Source organism: Hypomesus transpacificus, chromosome 16 (genome assembly GCF_021917145.1).
Source record: "Hypomesus transpacificus isolate Combined female chromosome 16, fHypTra1, whole genome shotgun sequence".
Lineage (NCBI taxonomy): Eukaryota > Metazoa > Chordata > Actinopteri > Osmeriformes > Osmeridae > Hypomesus > Hypomesus transpacificus.
Genome location: NC_061075.1, coordinates 6,149,032 through 6,171,916, shown reverse-complemented (window position 1 = coordinate 6,171,916; position 22,885 = coordinate 6,149,032). Strand labels below are relative to the sequence as shown.

General features: G+C 43.6%; 1 protein-coding gene across 4 annotated transcripts in view; it reads right to left on the bottom strand.

Annotated features, from left to right (window-relative positions):
- tmem259 (transmembrane protein 259) overlaps window positions 1-22,885 on the bottom strand; it is an 87,109-nt gene that overhangs the window by 59,948 nt on the left and 4,276 nt on the right. For 3 of the 4 annotated variants that reach the window (XM_047037211.1, XM_047037212.1, XM_047037207.1), the window contains exon 2: window positions 1,948-2,271. The exons of the other annotated variant lie outside the window; for it this stretch is intronic. In XM_047037211.1, coding sequence (XP_046893167.1) covers window positions 1,948-2,271 — 324 coding nt within the window. The remainder of the gene's footprint in view (window positions 1-1,947; window positions 2,272-22,885) is intronic. 4 annotated transcript variants of the gene reach the window in all.

Sequence of the window (22,885 nt, the reverse complement as noted above, 5' to 3'; positions counted from 1 at the left end):
TTTGATAATAGGCTAATATAGACACTTAGAGCATGTGTTGCCTTCATTATAAGGTTTATATTAGGATTTTAATTTGTTTGCGGCTCCAGACAGAATTGTTTTTTGGTCCAATATGGCTCTTTCAACATTTTGGGTTACCGACCCCTGTCCTAGATCAAGAATGCTAGCAACGCCACCAGTGTAATTTTACAACAACAATTTTACAGCGCGAGACATAAAGTACATCAGCTGAAAACGTGATACAATCATTTTTATCAATATTTGAAGTGGCATTTTATCAGAATGTTAGCTAAAAACCGGTCGGGATTGGACACAGTGACGTTAAGTAATTAGCATTGGCATGAATGTGGTCCGCTTAGACAAAATACACTCCACATCGAAAATTCCGTCAGACCAACGCAAATGTGCTTCAGGTCAAACGAAAATAGCAAATCAAATAGAAGTTAAACTACAATTCTAAATATCGCAAGAATGCGATTTATATGATGGCTTATATACAATACAACAACCAGACATTTAATTGACACGTGTAATACAAAAATATAGTATAAAGTATACCGCGGTTAAAACGGTTTAGCCAAATCTCTCCCGGTAGACACATTTCTACCATCGCACGGTATATACCGTCAGACCACCCAGCCCTAGTTTCCAGGTACCGTGGGAACCCTGACAAGGTGGTCAAAGCGGCGCGTAAACGCCTCTTCTTCCTGAGGAGACTGAAAAAGTTTGGTATGGACTCAGTCATCCTCACTAACTTTTACAGATGCACTATAGAGAGCATTCTGACTGGTTGCCTTACAGTGTGGTATGGGAGCTGCACAGACAGGGACCGCAAGGCCCTACGAAGTGTGGTCCGTTCTGCTGAGTTCCTCATCGGCAGGAAGTTCCCAGCCCTACAGGACACCTACCACACACGTTGCCCCAGGAAAGCCGGCAGGATTCTAAGAGACTGTTACCACCCATCCTTCAGTCTCTTTACCCCGTTGCTTTCTGGCAGGCGTTGCCGCAGCATCCGGTCACGCACACGCAGACTGGACAACAGTTTCTACCCAAGGGCCACTGATATGGACATTGATTTACTGCACACTAGTCACTTATACACTGTCACTTTCAGCTATTGGTTGCACTATCAGTAACATTGCACTACTGTACCTCACCACCAGTTCCCTGTATGGTCATTGACTTAGTCACTGATCTGCAAATTTGCACTATTGTACTGTACTGTACTACACTTAGGTTAGAATAGGTTATAGGGTCGAAACTGGTTTTATGTGCATTTAGGGTTAGTATACAGTATTTATTGTTATCTGTAATTTAGGAAGTTTTAGTATTAGGGTTCGTATAGTCGATTATTTATTCCTATCTGTATATTTAGGAAGTTTCACTTATTCAAGCTCAGCATAGATGTAAATTATGTTCTGTGTACTTATATGTTATGTTATGCCAGGTGCTTGCGTTGTCTTGTCTTAAGAATTTCAGTGCCCAGTCTAACCTTGTGTTGTTCTGTGTACCTGACAAATAAAAGACTTGGACTTGGAGACCCTGACGATCACCTGTCAGCTGTCCTTCGCATATCTACCTCAGACATTCAATCAGACTTCGATGCACTTGTTCAAGATCAAGACAGACTGGATTTTTCTCACTGAGTAGGAAAAACTGAACTGAAGAAAACATCAAAAGCACTTATTGCTTTTGAATAAAGTTAATCAATTGCTGGTCTTTAACATACATCTTATTTATTTTTGTGAAGGTTTAAAAGGTATGTAAAAAAAAGAAGACACTTGACATTTTCATAGCCTTATTGTAACATGTAACATGTACATGAACAGAATTAAGTTCAGCCTATTGGTTCAGCCCGCCACAACGGTCCCAATTTCTCATGTGGCCCTTAGGGAAAATTAATTTCCCACCCCTGTCCTACCCCATCAGAAAAGTGAAGCAGCTTACCTGTACTGAGCTGTTGTCAAACATCTCCAGGGTCAATTCATCATCTTCCCCCTCTTCCTGATTTAAAGCAGCCAGGTCCAATCCACCTGCTTCTCCGCCATGCAATTCTCTTTCCACCTCTCCTTCAGGTTCCTTCACCAGACCCTGAATACTGTCAATTTCATAGAACTGCAGATATATAGGTGCCCTGCTGGAGTTGCGTTGAATTTCTACACGTAGAATACCATCACGTGGCCATTTCTCCCTTACATGTTCCAGACAGTTGATAGGTGAACGGGAGAAGGCAATATGGATGTATGCCAGAATGAACAGTACAAACAGGGCCTGAAGAAAAAATGGACAAAAACAGAATACTACTTCATTAACAAGAAGCACTAATGTGTCAATATAAAATGTAGAAAACAGACATAATTGAGTTGAGCGAGAGCAGCACTAAGTTGCAGATACAACCCATTAATTTCATCAACACATGCATCTAGCTTGGCTGAGTACTCTAACCAAGTTCGAGAGCGATACCAACTTGGGTTGAATCAGTGGCGGATTTAGTGATTTGGGGGCCCCAGGCAAAGACAGGCATGGGGCCCCCTTAACTCCTATGCTCACTCTTTTCATTCCATATGATAATTGTTGGAATACTGCTTCAGCAACTTCTTCATATTCTTATTCTTCAATTTCTTCCTTGATACCTTTCAACGCCTTCAAATCTTCAGCTATTAAAACCGTTCAGCTATCAACAAATTCAGCAGTTTCAGGCTATGACTGCTAATACTTTTCAGCTTTGTACCTCTTATGCTTGAATTAATATTTAATCAAAATTATTATTTATTTCATTTTTTTATCCTCTCAAACTTCTTAATCCTCTAAATAAGATCTGGTGCAACCAATTAACTTCAGAAGTCACATTATTAGTTAAATTAAGTCTACCTGTGTGCAATCTAAGGGTCACATGATCTCATATACAACCGTTCTGAAAGGCCCCAGGGTCTGCAACACCACCAAGCAAGCGGCACCATGAAGACCAAAGAGCTCTCCAAACAGGTCAGGGACAAAGTTGTAGTATAGATCAGGGTGAAGCCCTCTGACATGCTTGACATGCTTGCGTGTAAAAAGGGCTATACAAATACATTTGATTTGATTAGAGAGGCAACAAAGAGACCAAAGATAACCCTGAAGAAGCTGCAAAGCTCCACTGCCCTAGACCCCGAAGCCGCCACCAAGCGCCAATAAGCGGCGCCATTTAAGTTTCAGCCAAAGCCAGCTAATAATTTTGTCAGCCAAATTGAGCCGCCATCTGATATTTTTTGGCTGAGCCAGCTGTAATTATTTGCATCAAACAATAATTCTATCTATCACATAGAGACATACACACACGAAAAATAAATGATAAACTAAATCAATGTTGCACACCGGATTCGCCACATTATTGTGCTCGTTGCTATGATACACAGGACTCAGTGAATTGATGACCAATTAAAATTGCGTGTTTTCCTATAGTGATGATCATAGACACAGACAGTAAAAGAAAGAATGCATTTTTCTCTCACGCTGAGCTGAAATGGCGGGAACAACTAGAAACGGTAATTGTGTTGTTCTCACATACTTACTAATTTCTACGTTGGATACTCAGACTTTTGTTAGATCTTCAGTTTTTGGAAGTATGAATGCGTTTTGTCAGGACTACAATGCCGTTTGTCTTTGTGTCAGGACTAGTTATCGGTATTTTTGTAGGCTACTCTTTTAGCAGTGTTTCCTCATGTTGAGATCGCGTGTGTGCGTCCTTAAGAAGGGTAAATCGTATAACCGACGTTATCAGTTTATTTAATCCTGTTATTGTATTAGTCTGTAGTTATTTTTAATTTAAATTAAGTTAACTGGTGATTTTCGTTGTTTGTATTCTTCCCTTGCTAGCTACAGTAAATTGCATGTCTGTTGATAGGGCGGACAGACCTGCCCCCACTGCAAAAAAAAATCCTAATCCTAGAGGAAACACTGTTTAGAACTTGGAAATATTGAGATCTAGTAAATCAGTATAACATACACATCTGTAGACATGAAGTGGCAGCTTCAGCCATTTGTAGCTATTAACATTTTGGCGGCTGCAGCAGCTATTTAGGTTTTGGCTGAGCCGGCTAGCCTGCCAATAACTTCATCAGCCAGCCATTATTCTCAAAACAAATGGCTTCGGGGTCTAATTGGACCACTTCAAGCCGTACGATCCACAGAGCTGGGCGTTATGGAAGAGTGGCAAGAAAAAAGCCATTGCTAAAAGAAAAAAATAAGCAAACACGTTTGGTGTTCGCCAAAAGGCATGTGGGAGACTCCCCAAACATATGGAAGAAGGTACTCTGGTCAGATGAGACTAAAATAAGCTTTTTGGCTATCAAGGAAAACGCTATGTCTGGCGCAAACCCAACACCTCTCATTACCCCGAGAACACCATCCCCACAGTGAAGCATGCAGGTGGCAGAGTCATACTGTGGGAATGTTCATACTGTGGGGATGTTGTTCATTGGCAGGGACTGGGAAACTGGTCAGTACGGCTGTCCCCGACTAAGATTTTCTTTGGTCGACCAAGACTCGACTAAAACTTCTGAAAATCGACTAATCAAACTTTGAAACGCTTAAAAAATAAAATAAAAAACATACAAACATTTTCGCGATCTGACTCAATGGCTGCTGGACATTTCAGATTCAGCCGCTAATAGCCTACTAATAATAAGACACGTATCACCAGTCCTGTTGGAACCGAATGCCGATGGTATTTAGTATCTCTTACAATGTACAACAAATTAAAAATATTGTTTGTTTAACATGCAAATCATCAGAGCGAGCTTATCACTGCCTGAAAACTTGCAGCATGCAAACTTACGTAGAAGTTGAGTGGGGAGCGTAGCAACAGAGAAAGATTTTGTTGTAGGAGAAGATAATGTCATTCGATTTGGATGTGATTCTTATAATAGGCATATAAATTTTTCAACCCAGCACGTTAGCATGAGCGAAGTAGGGCTATACCAACTTACGTTTTTCAGGTGGTAGGCTACATCATATTCGACGTTGAACTATACAAAATTAACCGTTGTTGGCAGAGTTTGCATTCAACGTTTTTCGAGTCACCCGGTACTTTGTAAATGTACTTTAATTGCATACTGCCATACCACAGATTTCTTTGCCATTTTGACTAATAACACCGACAAAGTAGGCTATGGCAGAGTTTGTAGTTCTGCAGCCAATTGTGCTCATGCTGTGTGCAAAATACCAAACCAAAACAAAGCGCAGATTAAGGAAAGGGAAAACAGTAACACCTTTAGAGTTGGTTTATTTGTCTTAAATAATATAATATACTATTTCTGTTGAACATTTCGTTAATTCAGGAATAAGGACACAAGCGGGAATCAGATCTCACACTGCCATATGGCAGCTTGAACCTCTTCTGAAACCTTGGCTCGCCGGCGAGCCAGAAATGCTGCGCCCCCCTCCCTCAGTGAGAACGCACTCAATTCAAAAAATATATTTTTTAGACTGCTACACATATGATACCTCGTTGGAAAGCAACGATTCTTGTGCTTCAATTGAAATAAACCAATTCAAGCTCAACTCGCAACAGAAAGTACCGTCAACGTCTTTGTCCGGTGACCGTTCCTTCAACAATGCCAGAGAAAAAGGTTTTACTTACCTACGATTACTTAGGAATGTTCCAGGTATGCACACAACTCATCAAAACCTCATCTGCTTACATTCCCAAGGGTCTAAAGTATCAAACCATGTCGAGTAGTTGTCCAAACAATGAATTATATCCACACATAGCCACGATCTTGTTGCCTCATTCTTCCTTCGTCAAATATTTTTTTTCAGTCTCTGACTTACTATCGCTCATAGGAGGAGATCTGGGTCGAGTTCAAACGCGAGGATAGTCTTAAAATGGCCGCTACACTCAGAGCTTTCGATTGACACCAAGTTTTATCCAATAGGAGCTTCCATGCCCCGGTGACAGCTCTCTAAAGCCAACCAGGTGTGTGCGTCCCGTCCCCCCCCTGCCCCCCCTACACAATTTTTTCTAACTGGCTTCGACTGGCTCTGAAATGAGCTAGTTATCCTTGTAGCTTAACGCTAGCTGTAAATGGCGATACCCCATATGCCAGGTTTTGTGGAGCCTTCAAAATAAAAGTCGATTGCGCAATATGTCAGTGTTCTTTGTGTGCCAATCCTGGGAATCAGATTAAGCACTCCAATGTGTTCATGCTTCAGTTTTTGTGTTTCAGTAATACTAATGAGGGATTTAGCTGTTATATATGATAGTTCTAAGTACCACCTTTCATTAGAGATAACAATTATACCTTTTTAATTTAAGAAATTGACCTTGGTGAGAAGGGTCATTCTGGAGTCTCCAAAAGGCCCTTTTAGAAAACGCCTGGATGTACTCTTATAAAAACGTGTCAAATATGAATATATTGTGGTATTATGTTTGACTTTTGATCTGAATTGGGTAAGGCTTCAAGGCTTTGCATGGGCACAAATCCCAGTGGCTAGATGTGCCAAGCTTATAGATACACACCCCAAGAGACTTGCAGCTGTAATTGCTGCAAAAGGTGGCTCTACAAAGTATCGACTGGGGGGTGAATAGTTATGCACCTCCTTGAGTCACCACCTTACCGCGGTGGAGGGGTTTGCGTGTCCTAGTGATCCTGGAAGCTATGTTGTCGGGGGCTTTATGCCCCTGGTAGGGTCACCCAAGGCAAACAGGTTCCAGGTGAAAGACCAGACAAAGCGTGGCTCAAAAAACCAACCATGAAGAAAAACAACAATGGTTCTCAGTTGCCCCTGCCCGGAAGCGGGTCACCAGGGCCCCCCCCCTGGAGCCAGGCCCGGGGGTGGGGCTCGATGGCGAGCGCCTGGTGGCCGGGCCTTTTCCCATGGGGCCCGGTCGGGCACAGCCCGAAGAGACAACGTGGGACCCTCTTCCAGTGGGCTCACCATCCGCAGGAGGGTTCATGGGGGTCGGGTGCAGTGTGAGACAGACGGGGGCCTTGGCGGTCCGATCCTCGGCTGCAGAAGCTAGCTTTCGGGACGTGGAACGTCACCTCGCTGGAGGGAAAGGAGCCTGAGCTGGTGCGCGAGGTAGAGAGTTTCCGGCTAGATATAGTCGGCCTCGCCTCGACGCACAGCATAGGCTCCGGAACCAGTCTCCTTGAGAGGGGCTGGACTCTCTTCCACTCTGGAGTTACCCTTGGTGAGAGGCGTCGAGCTGGGGTGGGAATACTTGTTTCACCTCGGTTCGGCGCCTGTACATTGGGGTTCACCCCGGTGGACGAGAGGGTAGCCTCCCTCCGCCTTTGGGTGGGGGGACGGGTCCTCACTGTCGTTTGTGCTTATGGCACCAAACGGCAGCTCAGAGTACCCACCCTTTTTGGAGTCTCTGGGGGGGGTGCTGGAAAGCACTCCTCCCAGGGATTCCCTCGTCCTCCTGGGGGACTTCAATGCTCATGTGGGCAATGACAGTGAGACCTGGAGGGGCGTGATTGGGAGGAACGGCCCCCCCGATCTGAACCCGAGTGGTGTTTTGTTGTTGGACTTCTGTGCTAGACACGGCTTGTCCATAACGAACACCATGTTCTAGCATAAGGGTGTCCATATGTACACCTGGCACCAGGACACCCGAGGTCTCAGTTCGATGATCGACTTTGTAGTGGTGTCGTCGGACTTGGGGCCGCATGTCTTGGACACTCGGGTGAGGAGAGGGGCGGAGCTGTCAACTGATCACCACCTGGTGGTGAGTGGCTTCGATGGTGGGGGAGGACGCCGGTCAGGCCTGGCAGGCCCAAACGTAATGTGAATGTCTGCTGGGAACGGCTGGCGGAACCCTCTGTCAGAAGGAGCTTCAACTCCCACCTCCGGGAGAGCTTCGATCATGTCTCGGGGGGAGCCGGGGACATTGAGTCCGAATTGGCCATGTTCCGGGCCTCCATTGTTGAAGCGGCTGACCGGAGCGGCGGCCGCAAGGCGGTCGGTGCATGTCGCGGCGGTAATTCCGGACCCGGTGGTGGACTCCGGAGGTGAGGGATGCCGTCAAGCTGAAGAAGGAGGCCTATCGGACTTTATTGGCTGGTAGGACTCCAGAGGCAGCTGATGTGTACCGGCAGGCCAAGCGGAACGCGGCTTTGGCGGTCGCGGAGGCAAAAACCCGGGCATGGGAGGAGTTTGGCGAGGCCATGGAGAATGACTTCCGAACGGCTTCAAAAAGGTTCTGGACCACCATCCGGCGGCTCAGGAGGGGGAAGCAGTGCTCTGTCAACACTGTATACGGTGGGGATGGTGCGCTGCTGACCTCGACGGGGGACGTCCTGGATCGGTGGAAGGAATACTTCGAAGACCTCCTTAATTCCACCAACACGCTTTCCGACGTGGAGGCAGAGTCTGGGGACATCGGGGGGGGCCCTTCTATCTCTGGGGCTGAGGTCGCCGAGGTGGTTGAAAAGCTCCGCGGTGGCAGGTTCCCTGGGGTGGATGAGGTCCGCCCGGAGTTCCTTAAGGCTCTGGATGTTGTAGGGCTGTCTTGGTTGACACGACTCTGCAACATCGCGTGGACATCGGGGACAGTGCCTCTGGACTGGCAGACCGGGGTGGAGGTTCCCCTCTTTAAAAAGGGGGACCGGAGGATGTGCTCCAACTTTAGGGGGATCACACTCCTCAGCCTCCCTGGGAAAGCCTATTCAGGGGTCCTGGAGAGGAGGGTCCGTCGGATTGTCGAACCTCGGATTCAGGAGGAGCAATGTGGTTTTCGTCCTGGCCGTGGAACAGTGGACCAGCTTCATACCCTCCGCCGAGTCCTGGAGGGTACATGGGAGTTCGCCCAACCAGTCTAAACATGTTTTGTGGATTTGGAAAAGGCGTTCGACCGTGTCCCTCGGGGGCTCATGTGGGGGGTGCTCCGAGAGTACGGGGTACCGGATTCCCCGATCGGGGCTGTCCGATCCCTGTACGACCTGTGCCAGAGTTTGGTCCGCATTGCCGGTAGTAAGTCAAACTTGTTTCCGGTGAGGGTTGGACTCCGCCAGGGCTGCCCTATGTCACCGATTCTGTTCATTTCCCATATGGACAGAATTTCTAGGCGCAGCCAGGGTGTTGAGGGGGTCCGGTTTGGTGACCTCAGGATCGGGTCGCTGCTTTTTGCGGATGATGTGGTCATGTTGGCTTCATCGGGCCGTGACCTTCAGCTCTCACTGGAGCGGTTCGCAACCGAATGTGAAGCGGCTGGGATGCGAATCAGCACCTCAAAATCTGAGGCCATGGTAATCGACCGGAAAAGGGTGGAGTGCCATCTTCGGGTCGGGGAGGAGATCCTGAACCAAGCGGAGGTGTTCAAGTATATCGGGGTCTTGTTCACGAGTGAGGGAAGAATGGAGCGCGACGTCGACAGGCGAAGCTCTCTATTTACCAGTCGATCTACGTTCCTACCCTCACCTATGGTCACGAACTATGGGTAGTGACCGAAAGAACGAGATCGCGAATACAAGCGGCCGAAATGAGCTTGCTCCGCAGGGTGTCCAGGCTCTCCCTTAGAGATAGGATGAGAAGCTCGGTCATCCGGGAGGGGCTCAGAGTAGAACCGCTGCTCCTCCACGTCGAGAGGAGCCAGCTGAGGTGGCTCGGGCATCTGATTAGGATGCCTCCTGGACGCCTCCCTGGTGAGGTGTTCCGGGCACGTTCCACTGGGAAGAGGCCCCGGGGAAGACCCAGGACACGCTGGAGGGACTATGTCTCTCGGCTGGCCTGGGAACGCCTCGGGGTCCCCCAGGAAGAGCTGGTGGAAGTGGACGGGGAGAGGGAAGTCTGGGCCTCCCTGCTTAGGTCGCTACCCCCGCGACCCGATCCCTGGACAAGCGGCAGATGACGGACGGACGGAAGTTTTCCGTTTTTTTGTCTTATTTCTTGTTTGTTTCACAAGAAAAAATATTTTGCATCTTCAAAGTGGTATGCATGTTGTGTAAATCAAATGATACAAACCCCCCCCCCAAAAAATCTATTTTAATTCCAGGTTGTAAAGCAAAAAAATTGGAAAAACACCAAGGGGGTCAATACTTTTCAAGGCACTGTATGTGTGAATTTGATCAACATGTTAATTCATTAGGCTAACGTGCTTACATTCACTCTTTTGATTACGCACAACAAAAGTTGCAGTCCAGGGTGGTCCGATACAACAGCAATATGTTTCAGAACTATGTTTTTATGATGTTTGTGCAGTGGGAAGAGAGACTGGATCAGATAAGTTATTGGGCAATTCAATGCAAAGGTCACCCTTACCAGTGCTTCGGCTATTTAGATTTTTCCGTGTCGGTCCGCCACGGCAACATTTCTGCCGCCACGGTATCAGAAATGGGGCTGTGCAAAATTTTTTGCCGTCTATCAGCAGTGATTGTTAGAAAAAGTATCAGAGGACAGCACGGACACGCGCTTCACAGCGCAGTTGAGATTGCGTGTGTGCGTCATTGAGAACTGTAGAGCTAAGTCGTATAACTTATGTTGTCAGTTAATTTAAGGCTGTCATTGTTTTTTTGAAGGCAGAATCACCGGGTCGTCATGGATCCAAGTAGATGGAGCTAACTGGTAGGGATCTGCACCGCCAATAAACCCTAATTTCTCAAAATATCGACCCTTTTCTTGTGGTCCAAGTCCTTCCCTATATGCCTTTGGATCTTGGACGCGTTTTAATGACCATTTTGGTTGTTTAGACATGGCTACAGTTGTACCAAAGAGTATAGAATATACGTGCTTTGGTTGTACTCCGTTCAGTTGTTTACACCGAGTGCCTCCAATATGGCCGTGCATCCGGGTTACCGCCCAGAACGTGACGTCGGTGAAAACCCTCTATACAAGTTGTTCACTCATGCAGAAATACATTTTTCAAATGGCCGTTTTGTACCGTTTCAAGTACGGGGTAAATAGACTTTAATAGAATTTTACCATTTAGCATTTTCCTGATTGACAAGGGAATGATAGAGCATTGTGTAGGCTCAGCTCGAGTTAAATGCACAAATCCTTAAATGCATAAGCCTTTTGTTTGAGTCAGTGAGTTCCATGGCCAAGTCACGTCCGTAGCGTTTTGTAGAATAAGTTTATGCCATTCAAACAGTGGCGATGCTACAACATCCAAAGTTTATGTGCAAAGCTTATTTATACCAATGGCCAGTTTAATTAACAAATCTTGCGCCTTTGTTACATTAAAAACATTGATGTGTTGTGGACGTGACGTTACGAACGCTACACAATGTTGATATTCACAATACACTGTTCACAACACAATGTAAATGTTCTCAAATGAAACGGCAAAGCTGACAATCATGTTTTTTGGCATAATGGCTGTTATAACCCCTTTCACCGACGTGTTTCAGTGAAACGGACATTCCAGTGATGATTATAGTCGCAATCATGGGTAAACCAAACATGAAACATATCTTCAACGATCGACATCTTCTCGAGTGACACTGACATTTCGAGTAGCCTAATTATCTTGCCGTAACTGTCTTCGCCATAACCTCGGTCCCTGCTCTGTGTTTATAGTATTTACTTCCTACTAGAGAGGCAACTCGAAAGTGCGTGAGGGACTCGATTGGTTTAGGCATTTAAGGTGGCGCTCTCTAAAGGCCGATTTATACTTCTGCGTCTCCGTTAACGGACAGACGCACGCACGGAGTCGGACGGATTGGTTGAATTTATACTACTCCGACGGCTCTGCGTGCTGAAAGCAATTCACAGCCAGAACAGTAGATGGCGCTGCAATGCGATGCTAGCTAGGTTATCGAAAAGTCTGAGCAAATTTACAAATTAACCGTTTCATCAATAAAATAAGCACATTTTCAGCAACTACACTGCCCATTTCTCGTTACATTTTAATTCAGATGCTGATTTACATGTACTGTTTAGCTGAAATAAGAGTTGTAAAAACTTACAACAATGGCGGTCAAAGGATTCTGTTCTCTTGTTGGTCACGGCAACCCCGCCCCCACCCCTGACGCAAGCGGTTCTTAATACGGACCAATCATAGCCAAGGGGTATCCGTAAAAAGACGCACGGACAGACGGATAGTCAGGAAAATCAGGAGGCGCACGCAGAGCTCTGCGAGGGCTCTGCGAGGACACACAGAGGACGTTTCTTGACAGAGAGGGCGTTCCCCGTGTGCGTGTGCGTAAAAGCAGAAGTATAAATCAGACTTAATTTGCTCGCGCTACCTGTCGATCAAGCTGAGGTAGAGTTGACAGCTTTGGTCGAAGATGTCTTAAAGCTGAACGCCTACCACGAAGACCAATAGGTAAAACGGTAAGATATTATTAAAAACAGCACACAATCTGTGAAGTGGAATTGAATACTGTTATATTAATATGTAATATCAAGGACCCTGGCCGGACAGGAACAGCTAGCCTGAAATTAGCATCTGAGACCATTATATTCCTTTCTCAGATAACATAGGCCAATATATATTAGTTACATGACATTATGAGTTAAAGGCCTTCTTTTAGAACTTCCTAATTACCCTATGAATTATGGCTATTTAATAGGATTGCCCTACGAATTATGGCTATTCAATAGGATTCATTTTCAGTAACTATTACCATGGGGTTCCTACCAGGCCATACTGATACACAAAAAATGCTAGGTTACTGCATTTTTACTTTACTGTTTAACTTATAGGTAAAAGTTGGAAGTCCAATGCTGAGCGTCAAAAAGCTGTCCGGGAAAAGCAACAAAAAAAACTACAAAAGAAAAGAGAGGATAAAAAGTGAAGTGACGATTGCACGTGATTCTCTCTCGCATCTTACACACACCAAAAAAGACAACCAAAAACTGTGGGTTCTTCGTATGATGAAGCAGGCCTACCTCACCATCTGAACCGCCTCCCCCACCACCGGATCACCCGCAATCCTCTACACACCGAGGTAGTGGGTGGAACCCTGAGTGGGCTATGGACTCTAAATATGCAGGGTGGCTGTACCACACCGAACATGGTGAGTCGAGTATTATTAATTTTATATTAAATGTTGAAATATAAAACTAAGCTATATTAATTCCATTATTCATAGGGATGTTTTGCAGACTGTGCAGGGTGCACCGTCAAAGGACATCACGTGGCCCCTCTCAAAGGCCTTTCATAGGCACCAACTACAGGCGCGATGCCTTTGACTCACACTTGAGCTCAACAAATCATGTTTCATGTGTGGACATTGCAGCCCAATCAAGCCGAAGTAAGTGTTTCTGAGTTGTTCAGGAATAACAAACTAAGGTGATTTAATTATTACATTTAAACTAAACAGTGACAGCTTATTGAATATAGGGCTGCAACAACGAATCGATTAAAATCGATTATTAAAAGCATTTGCAACGAATTGCATTATCGATTCGTTGTGTCGCACGATTATTACGTCACTCAATAACTTGCACGAGAAGTTTCGAGCGTAAATAAAAATAAATAGTTGAACGCGGTGCAGAGCGGGGCAAAAAAAACGTAACGTCATTCTGAAACATGGCGGAGGCCGAGAAAAACTGTACGACGAAAGTCCTCCAAGGTGTGGGAACATTTCACGCTTAATAAAGCGAAAAAGTCAGGTCCGTCAATTTTAACATCTGCAAAAACGACACGGCATGGCATGGGAGCACCACGGCGATGATTCAGCACCTAAAACGAAAACATGTTGGAGTCCTTGAAGAGGAGGAAGGTTCAACAGTAGTGTAAGTCACTACAGAATTCTACTTGTGTTCCTTTTTGAAGTGAGGATCGTAGCTCTCCTGTAGCTCTTCTGGTGCTGGTGTTTACTTGTTATCCAGCTTGACAAGCATGACAAGTTAGCGTTAGCTCATTATAATAACAGTAGTAACGCAGGGGTGGTATAACGCTTGTTTGCAAGACTAAAGACACATATTCACTCGCCTTTTTTGGCCCATTAATTTTTCAATCTGTTGACAAATATGTTTGTCTGTGTTGTACTTTTTAATTTAATTTTAAGTTATTTATAGCACTTGGTCATCTTAAGCTTTGTTTAAATGTGGTGCATAAGTTAACCTAACTTTCACTTACTACAATGATGGTCATAATATAATGAATGTCATAATATAATGAATAAGCTTCAAGTGAACTTGGCTGTGTGTGTCTTGTCTGTATCTGCTCTTTGGGTTACTTACCTTTACACAACTAGTAGCCTGTATGTATTGAGTTGATGTAAATTGTGCTATTACATACTCATACTATCTTTTTGATTCCAGAAAAAAACAACAAACCATGAGAGGCTTCTTGACGGGAAATGCATCATGTACACCACAGCAAGCCGCTATCTTGACGGATAGTATCCTCAACATGCTCGTCACTGACATGAAGCCTCTGTCGATGGTTGATGATGACGGCTTCACTAAAATGATCCACACCTTGAACCCTGGTTACACTCTGCCCTACAGGACTCACTTCACAAAGTTCATGGAGAGAAAATATGAAGAGACATTCAGGGAAGTGAAGACTGCAATAAACGCCAACAACAGCAAACTTGCTCTCACCATTGATGTATGGACAAGTGTAGCCACTGAAGCCTACCTTGGCGTTACATGCCACTACATCACAGATGACTGGGACATGCAGTCAATCTGCCTCACCACCATGCCACTGCAGGACAGACATACTGCATCTAACATTGCAGAGTGGTTGGAGCAGGTAGTAGCCAGATTTGAAATTCCTTCTAGCAAAATCATTGCCATAGTCGATGACAATGGTGCTAATATTGTGGCTGCGGCAAAAATCCTGGAGAAGCATGGGTGGTCCTCTGTCCGTTGCACTGGCCATACTTTGCAACTTGTGATCAATGCTGCTTTGAAGCATCCAAGCATTGAAAAAGCTGTTGGGGCTGCAAGATGTCTGGTAGAACATTTTAAGAAAAGCGAGCTAGCCAGCAGTAAGCTCAGAGAGAAACAACAACAAATGGCCACACCTGAGCACAGCCTTGTTCAAAACATAAGCACAAGGTGGAATAGCACATTCTATATGATAAGCCGATTGCTTGAGCAAAGATGGCCTGTAACGGCAACACTGTCCGACAGCTCTGTCACACAGAGAGGCAAAAGGTTCCTGGATCTGAACAGACCAGTGGAGCCTGCTGGAAGAGCTTTCAACAGTCCTCAAGCCTTTTGAATGTGTCACTGTGTTCATGAGTGGACAGAAATATGCAACAATATCTGCAATACCTCCACTTGTGAAGGGGCTGTTGAAGTCCACCGAGAGTGCTGCCTTTGAGTCAGCCCCGCTGCGGGCTTTCCAACTCACTGCTGTGCAGCAGTTGTTCAAGTTCAAGTCTTTTATTTGTCAGGTACACAGAACAACACAAGGTTAGACTGGGCACTGAAATTCTTAAGACAAGACAACGCAAACACCTGGCATAACATAACATAAGTACACGGAACACAATTTACATCAATGCTGAGCTTAAATAAGTGAAACTTCCTAAATATACAGAGAGCAATAAATATCGACTATACTAACCCTAATACTAAAACTTCCTAAATTACAGATAACAATAGATAGTACACTATACTAACCCTAAATGCACAAAAAACCTGTTTCAACCCTATAACCTATTCTAACCCAAGTGGAGTACAGTACAATAGTGCAAATTCGCAGATCAGTGACTATGTCAATGACCATACAGGAGCCTGTTGGCGAGGTACAGTGAGGTACAGTAGTGCAAGTTACTGATAGAGCAACCAGTAGCTGAAAGTGACAGTGTATAAGTCACTTTCAGCTACTGGTTGCTCTATCAGTTGCAGGAGAGATGGAAAAGGGAGACTGCTTTCTCAGATGGAGCACCAAACACAGTAATTCTTGGAATGCTCCTTGACCCAAGGTTTAGGAAACTGAAGTTTCTTTCACCTGACGAAGTCCTACATGTTCAAACTAAAGTCCAAACAATGGCACTTGAAGAGAGAAGGAAGATGGATGTGCGGCAGCATGACAGTGGCAGTGTTACCTCCACTGTTACTACAGCTTCTGAATCAACACCTCAAGCCACTCTACTTGACTCACTCCTTGGTTCTGATAGTGAAGTGGATAGAGCAGGTGAAGCTGAGGATGTTCACACCCAAGTGAGGAACGAAGTCTTCACATACTTTGGAAAAAAGAGCCTTGCCAAGGAAGAAAACCCATTACTGTGGTGGAAGGCTAACAATGACAGATATCCCATGTTGGCCAGGCTAGCCAAGTCTTACCTATGTATCCCTGCCACCTCAACACCATCTGAGAGGTTGTTTTCTGCAGCAGGAAACATAGCCTCCAAGAAACGAGCGAGTCTGAGCCAGGAGCATGTGGACATGCTCACATTTTTGCATTGCAATGCAAAGTGTCTGAACAAAAGGAGTGAGAGAGATTGAGTGTGTGTGTCTGTGACTGAGTGTAAGAGTTTGTGAGTGAGAGTTTGAGTGTTCGCGTCTGTGAGTGTAGTGTAGAGACGTTCTGACGTTCAAACAAATGTCAAAAAGTTCAAAAACTGTCTGAATTTTATTAACAAAAAAAAAAAAACTGAATTATTTATTGTTCTGACAGCTCAGTCCCTTTAAACACCAAAAAGCCTAAATATTTGGCAGATGTAAAGCATACATGTGTATGTTTTTAGTGTTGGTCCATTAGTTTTTTTTATTTTTAATTATTACTTTAACAGCTCAGGTATGTTCAAGGAGCAACCTGTTAGCACTGTGAATTCTTTGTTACACTTTTCTTTTATGCACTGTGAATTGCAATGTCAGTTCTGTTTCTGAATATAGAGTTGGAAAGTAAAGCTTTTTAATTTTTATTTTATCCGATTCATCGATTAATCGAAAAAAGAATCAACAGATTAATCGATTATTAAAATAATCGTTAGTTGCAGCCCTAATTGAATATTTGTTTATTAGGTCTGCCCATCAGTGAGCCATTTCAGCCCATTTTGAATGTGGATCAAAATGCCATAATTGGCGGCTTTAAATGTTTTTACTGGCTGGTAAAGCATGAAATCGCACATTGCTGGATCTGGCAGCCCTCCTCGGCTGCGAATATTTTGCCAAATTGAAGGTAAAAAATTATTTCATTACAGTGTACACTAGCTGTCATGGAGCTATCGTTTAAGAATATGTTTTCCTAGATTGATCAAAGGACCAACTACAGGTCCCAGAGGATTGTGGACAAAATGCTACAGATTGTGGGTGAAGTGGTTGAGGACCCCTTTTTAAAGCCATTAGAACATCAAAGGCTTGGAAATTGATGAGTCCACAGACATCTCTGTGACAAAACAATTAGATATCCATGTCAGGTACAGTGGCAGTCACCTTATTATACATTTTTAAATGGGTCATGATGACAACCTGCATGTGTAACAAAACCAGGATTAGACAAATAGTTTTTCGTAAATATTTCAGGTATACAGAAAAGGAAGGACAGCAGTTCTGTCAATTCCTGGATCTTGTATCCATTCCAGATGGCACAGCCAGAACTATTGCAGAAGCTGTGAAGCAGGTCATTATAACAAAATAATTGTCTCAGGCAGGGGTATCTCTAGACCCATTTTACTGGGGCACGTGCCCCAGTATAATCTGCTGTGCCCCAGTAAAATCTAAAATTTGAGTTTTAACAATTTACTTTCTTAGTCAGTGCATTCATTTGGTTTGATAATTCTGAAGAAAAAAAAAAAAAAACGCAGTATCCCAATCAACGCTTGTAAAATCTTTTTTTTTTTACTGAAAACACAAACCGATGCCCGCAGAATTTCATGTCAGCCCTCTTCTGAGCTTGCCAAATAGCCACTGCAGCACGCACACAGAAATCAAGGTGACTTGGCACACAAGTCAGAATTGAGGTAGGCAAAGAAAACATTACAAAACTAAAGAAAGTTTCTAAATGATAGGCCTACCAATCATCATATTTTGACTAAAACATAAAAACAATATTACATGAAGCTAAAAAAAAAAAAACAGTATTTGCGCTCAAATGAATGCGAAAAAAATGTGCACATTAACTATTCAGGGTTCATACACATTTTGACCAACGGATTTCCATGACTTTTCCATGCCTTTTCCATGACTTTAAACCAAATTTCCATGACCAAACTTTTTGTGAAATGTTGGTGTATACGTTAAAAAGTTGTATTACACGGCTGTTCGTAATACTGTAGAATGCTCCATTCACCTAAATGGGGCTTCCCAACGTTCTTCGGTGAACAATTTTTTTACATTTGAACTTTGCTATGCATATTTGACCGCTGTCAATGGAAGTGGCCTTTTTGCCTCAGATTCACATCTTTTGTAGCACTCCGCAAGCAGTCCGGTAACTTTTCAACCCCAGCGTACTCCGTTGCTTAGCAACGTCAGCTGATTTGAAGCCTAAAGAATGTTCAACGTCTATGAAGTTCAACGTCAAACTATTTTTCTGCTGATCAACACTAAGAACGGTAACAAATAAATTGTAAAAAGACACACTGTGTTAAGTTGTTTTTTTGGCAAGTAGCCGTGTAATAAGCGGCATTATGTATAGAACGCCGGTCATAGTCGGGAAAATAAGCCCCTTCAGCCCACATTACCTCCGCAGTTAGGACTTCATTTTTTGTCACAGCATCGACCCCTGCTGCTAGTAGGCGTAGCAGTGGACCTCGCTGTGGTGAGAAAGCCGGTGATGGGTGCTGCTGTAGCTTTGCTAGCAGCACCCATCACCAGGCTGCTGTAGCTTTGCTAGCAGCAGCGCTCTGATGTTTGCTACCTTTGGAATGGCTGGTTAATGCCGCCTCTCCCATGTTTGAAATGTCGAATGATTTTCCACCACACAACCGACATTTTGCTCGTCCCGGGTCTTTGTCTGTTTAATGTATCTTTCCATTTGTAGCCAAGCATCGTTAAAGCTACACTTTCCTGGCATTTTGAATTATCCCTCGCGCTTCTCTGAGTTACTGTTGCTATGGCCATCTAACTTTTCAGTTGGTATGAGAGCGTGTGCCTGCTTATATTTTGAACGCATTTCTTTTAAACGCATGTGAATTATTTAAAACTCAGCGTAAATGAACAACATGAAAATATGATTATAACAACTTTCCATGACTTTTCCAAAACTTTTGGGATTTAATTTTTTTCAAGTACTTTTCCAGGCCTGGAAATTCCCATTTAAAAATTCCATGACTTTTCCATGACCGTACGAACCCTGACTATTGAAAAAGCTGGTATCAAACTTGCGTCCCTGAACTGTTTTATAGTTGGTTAAGCAAGGGGAGTTTCTATAGCCCAGTAGTGCATTGTGCGCACCAAGATTGAAAGAAAAAAAGGGATATGAATAGGGGCCTGTGCCCCAGTAGAGTTTTGTCTAACAACGCCTCTGGCCTCAGGACCGAGGGCCAAGGCCAAAGATGGAGCAGCAGTGATGACCGGTATAGTGAATGAATGAAAAGGACAGTTAAGTTAATGTCGAAAATAAGGAATAGGTTGCCTTAATCTAAAACTTTTTAATTTATTTTTATTTTAGGAAAACAGAAACAAAACAGGCACAGCAAAATTGTTGACCGACACCTGGCCAGGATAAGTGTTGGTGCACTGTGCTGCTCATCACCTGGCCCTGGCATGTCAAGATGCAGCAGAGGGTGTGCCATACATGAAAACTTTCAGAAAGCACTTTTAAGACCTGCACCTTTATCTTCAGAATAGTGCAAACCACACTAGTGCTCTAAAAGCAGCTGCCAGTGTTCTCCAAGTAGCGGACCTAAAAGTCACAGTAGGTGAAAACATTGTATGCTACATCAAATTCCTTTAAGAAAAATGGATTTGAATTAATTGCCCTACCCCCACCCCAGGAGGTTAAGGACACTAGGCGACTAAAACCACCCCCAGTGGCTAAAATCACCCCCGGTCTGACATGGAACAACCCCCCCACTTAAGCAAGTTGTCTTGACCATGTTCCCTTGTGATGGAACAGCTCAGTGATATAGACTTTCCCAAAGAAAAGCTACACTAGGACAGCAACCATGTTATTTCATTTGACATTCCGGTCATCATCACAAACAGCAAATGGCATGGTAAAATGCATGGTTACAAACCTGAAACTCGTGTTAGAAGTTTCACAACTATCCATATTCTTCCTACAAAATTATCAATCCCTGTTTTATCTGTTAATACCCCACAGATGAAACTGGCTCTTCTAAATGTTAGATCACTAGCAGCCAATAGCAGCTTGCTGATCAAGTTTTCTACTATCGATACATACTCCCTTTTAGACCAACGCATAACTCAATCCAGCTATACTAATTTTAAACAACATGGGTGTTCGAAGAACCAAATTAGCCAGATCATGATTAGCAAGATGATTTCATCTTGGATGTGTAATTTGATCTCGGATGTAATAAGCGACGTACGGAGAACGGGCCCCTGGTCAAAGAAAACAACTTAGACTGCATCTGTCTAACAGAAACCTGGCTAAACAATGACACGGCAACAGCAACTTTGATAGAAGCGTGTCCGCCTGATTACAGCTTTCACCAAGTTTCTAGGAAATCAAAAAAAGGGGGAGTCGCCGCAGCTATTTTCTCATCTAAACTGTTGTTCAAAATCACTGAGCTAGGTGAATTGACATCAATTGAATATCTTGCTATAGAGCTCAAAACTGAATCAATACTTTTTGTTATAATATATCGGCCACCCAAGCACTCGCCAATATTCATAGAAGAATTCTCCACTATTATCAATATGTGTCACTAGATATGACAAGTAGTTTTAAACGGAGACTTAAATATCCAAGTAAATAAAAAAGTAGACCCAAGAACTATTGAGAACTCTTAACTCTCCTCGACAGTCTCGATTTAACTCAACACATAAGACCCAACATACCGGCATGGAAACACACTAGATCTAGTAATAACAACTGGACTAAACAACAATTATATTTCAATAACTGATCTGCCCCTTTCAGACCATCATTGTATACTTTTTAATGTGGAAATTATCCTAACAAAAACCACAAAAGAATTCTTAGTCCAAAGAAGACATCTAGACGATAGAGCTAAGATGACATTTTCTGAGCAATTTGCTGTATATGAGCCAACTAATCATGAATGCTCTATGAATGAAATGGTAGAGAACCTTAATGATGCACTATTATCTGTGTTAGACTCTATTGCACCACTGAAAACCAAAAAGAACAAGCAGAACCCCCCCATGGCTGAGAATTCTTTTTTTTGTGAAACGAAAAAATGCTGTGCAGCAGAGAAAATTGAGGAAAACAAAGATCACTATCCACTACTATATCTACAAAGATACACTAACCACCTATAACAAAACCATCCGTCTAGCAAGGAGAGAATATTTATCCAACATTATTACAGAATTATTAAAGAGAGTTCTTTTCTCCACCATTGACCAGCTGCTAAACACTGTCCCTGCCCCCCCTCCATCCTCAGCAGTTAAATGTGAAAAGCTTGCTTTGTTCTTCAAGAACAAAATAACTTTGATAAGAACTAGTATTATTAATAGTGTGGTTGAAACTGACAACAGTAAATTCTGCAACATAACCATGAGCACATTTACATGTATCACACTAAGTGAACTTTCCAAAATCGTCAGCGAATCTAACTCCACAATCTCAGATATTAGTGTTTCCCACACATCTAATTTGTGGCGGTGTACCACGGAATCAACACCGGCTGCCACATATTGCGTTTCATACAAAAAAAATGTAAACACTATTTAGGTAAAAAAAACTGCGTATAGACCAATTATCACCCTACGTCACACAACTGTCAAGCAGGCTCAACTGCGTATGTCAGTTGCAAAAGACGAACATCTCCCCGGTCTATTACACTTGGAGTGTCGATCAGGTCATCATATATCTCTGGCCACTGGATTGCAGGGCTTGATATTAACTTTTTGAGGCTCTTGGCCTTTGGACAAATACATTTACGTTTCACTTTTCTATGCACAAAAGTCACTTGACCCCGATACCCTTAAATAGCCTGACCAAGTGATCGGGCAAAACTAGCCTGGCTAACGGAGGTCGCTTTCTCAGGCAAATGACGAATGAAACAGGCTCGGTTAAAGAAATCCGAGATTCTGGCTATCTTCTTCAGGCTCGTATCTACATTAAGCAGTCCTCCCTGACGTTTTTGGTGTAGAATGGAGTGAAATACAACATTGTGAACACTGCCAGTGAGCAAGTCTGACAGAGGCTAACGTCAAAACAGTGTAACGGGGACGTAGGCTCACTGCCAATTTAAACAAATCTGAAAAAATAATCGGACCAGCTGGCTAAAAGCAGAATTCCCATATCTCTTGAAAGCTGCCCTGTTCGACTTTTTAGATGTAGAATTGACTGTAAAACTGTAAAATTATAAACTTTGTGACATGACGTGAAGACGTGGTTTCCGCTCGACTATGCTGTCTGTACCGGGCGACATTCTCACTCAAATTTCAAGACTTTCGTGACCCAAATAAAAATTGTAATGTGACAGATGAATGGGTAATCGATTTTTCTCTTACAGACTGTCCTCCTCAACCTTTTTGGTCTTTTTAAATCTAACTATTTGTATAATCCGTGAGGTCCTATTGCCATTTAAAATGCTATCCTTTCCAGGTTTTCTGCAACCACATTGCACGCGCATCCAGAATATTTACAAACAAATAATTAGTCTATTCGTTCAGCTGCATTTCCTTTCCCTGCTCTCCCTCTGTCTGTCACTCACGCGTCTTTCTCAGATACACACAGTCACAATGTCAGCACACGTTAGCAACGATGCATACCTACGCCGTTCTAGTAAAACCGACAGCTATATCAGCGAGCCTTCAGCATTAATGCCGAAGCTACTTTTCGCTAGGTACCTACGGACATGTCTTAATCGAAGGTTCCCCTTTATTCTTTTGGTGAGAAGTCTCAGAAGCTAGCTACTTACCCGGTGTCATGGAGCCGACCAGTTAAATC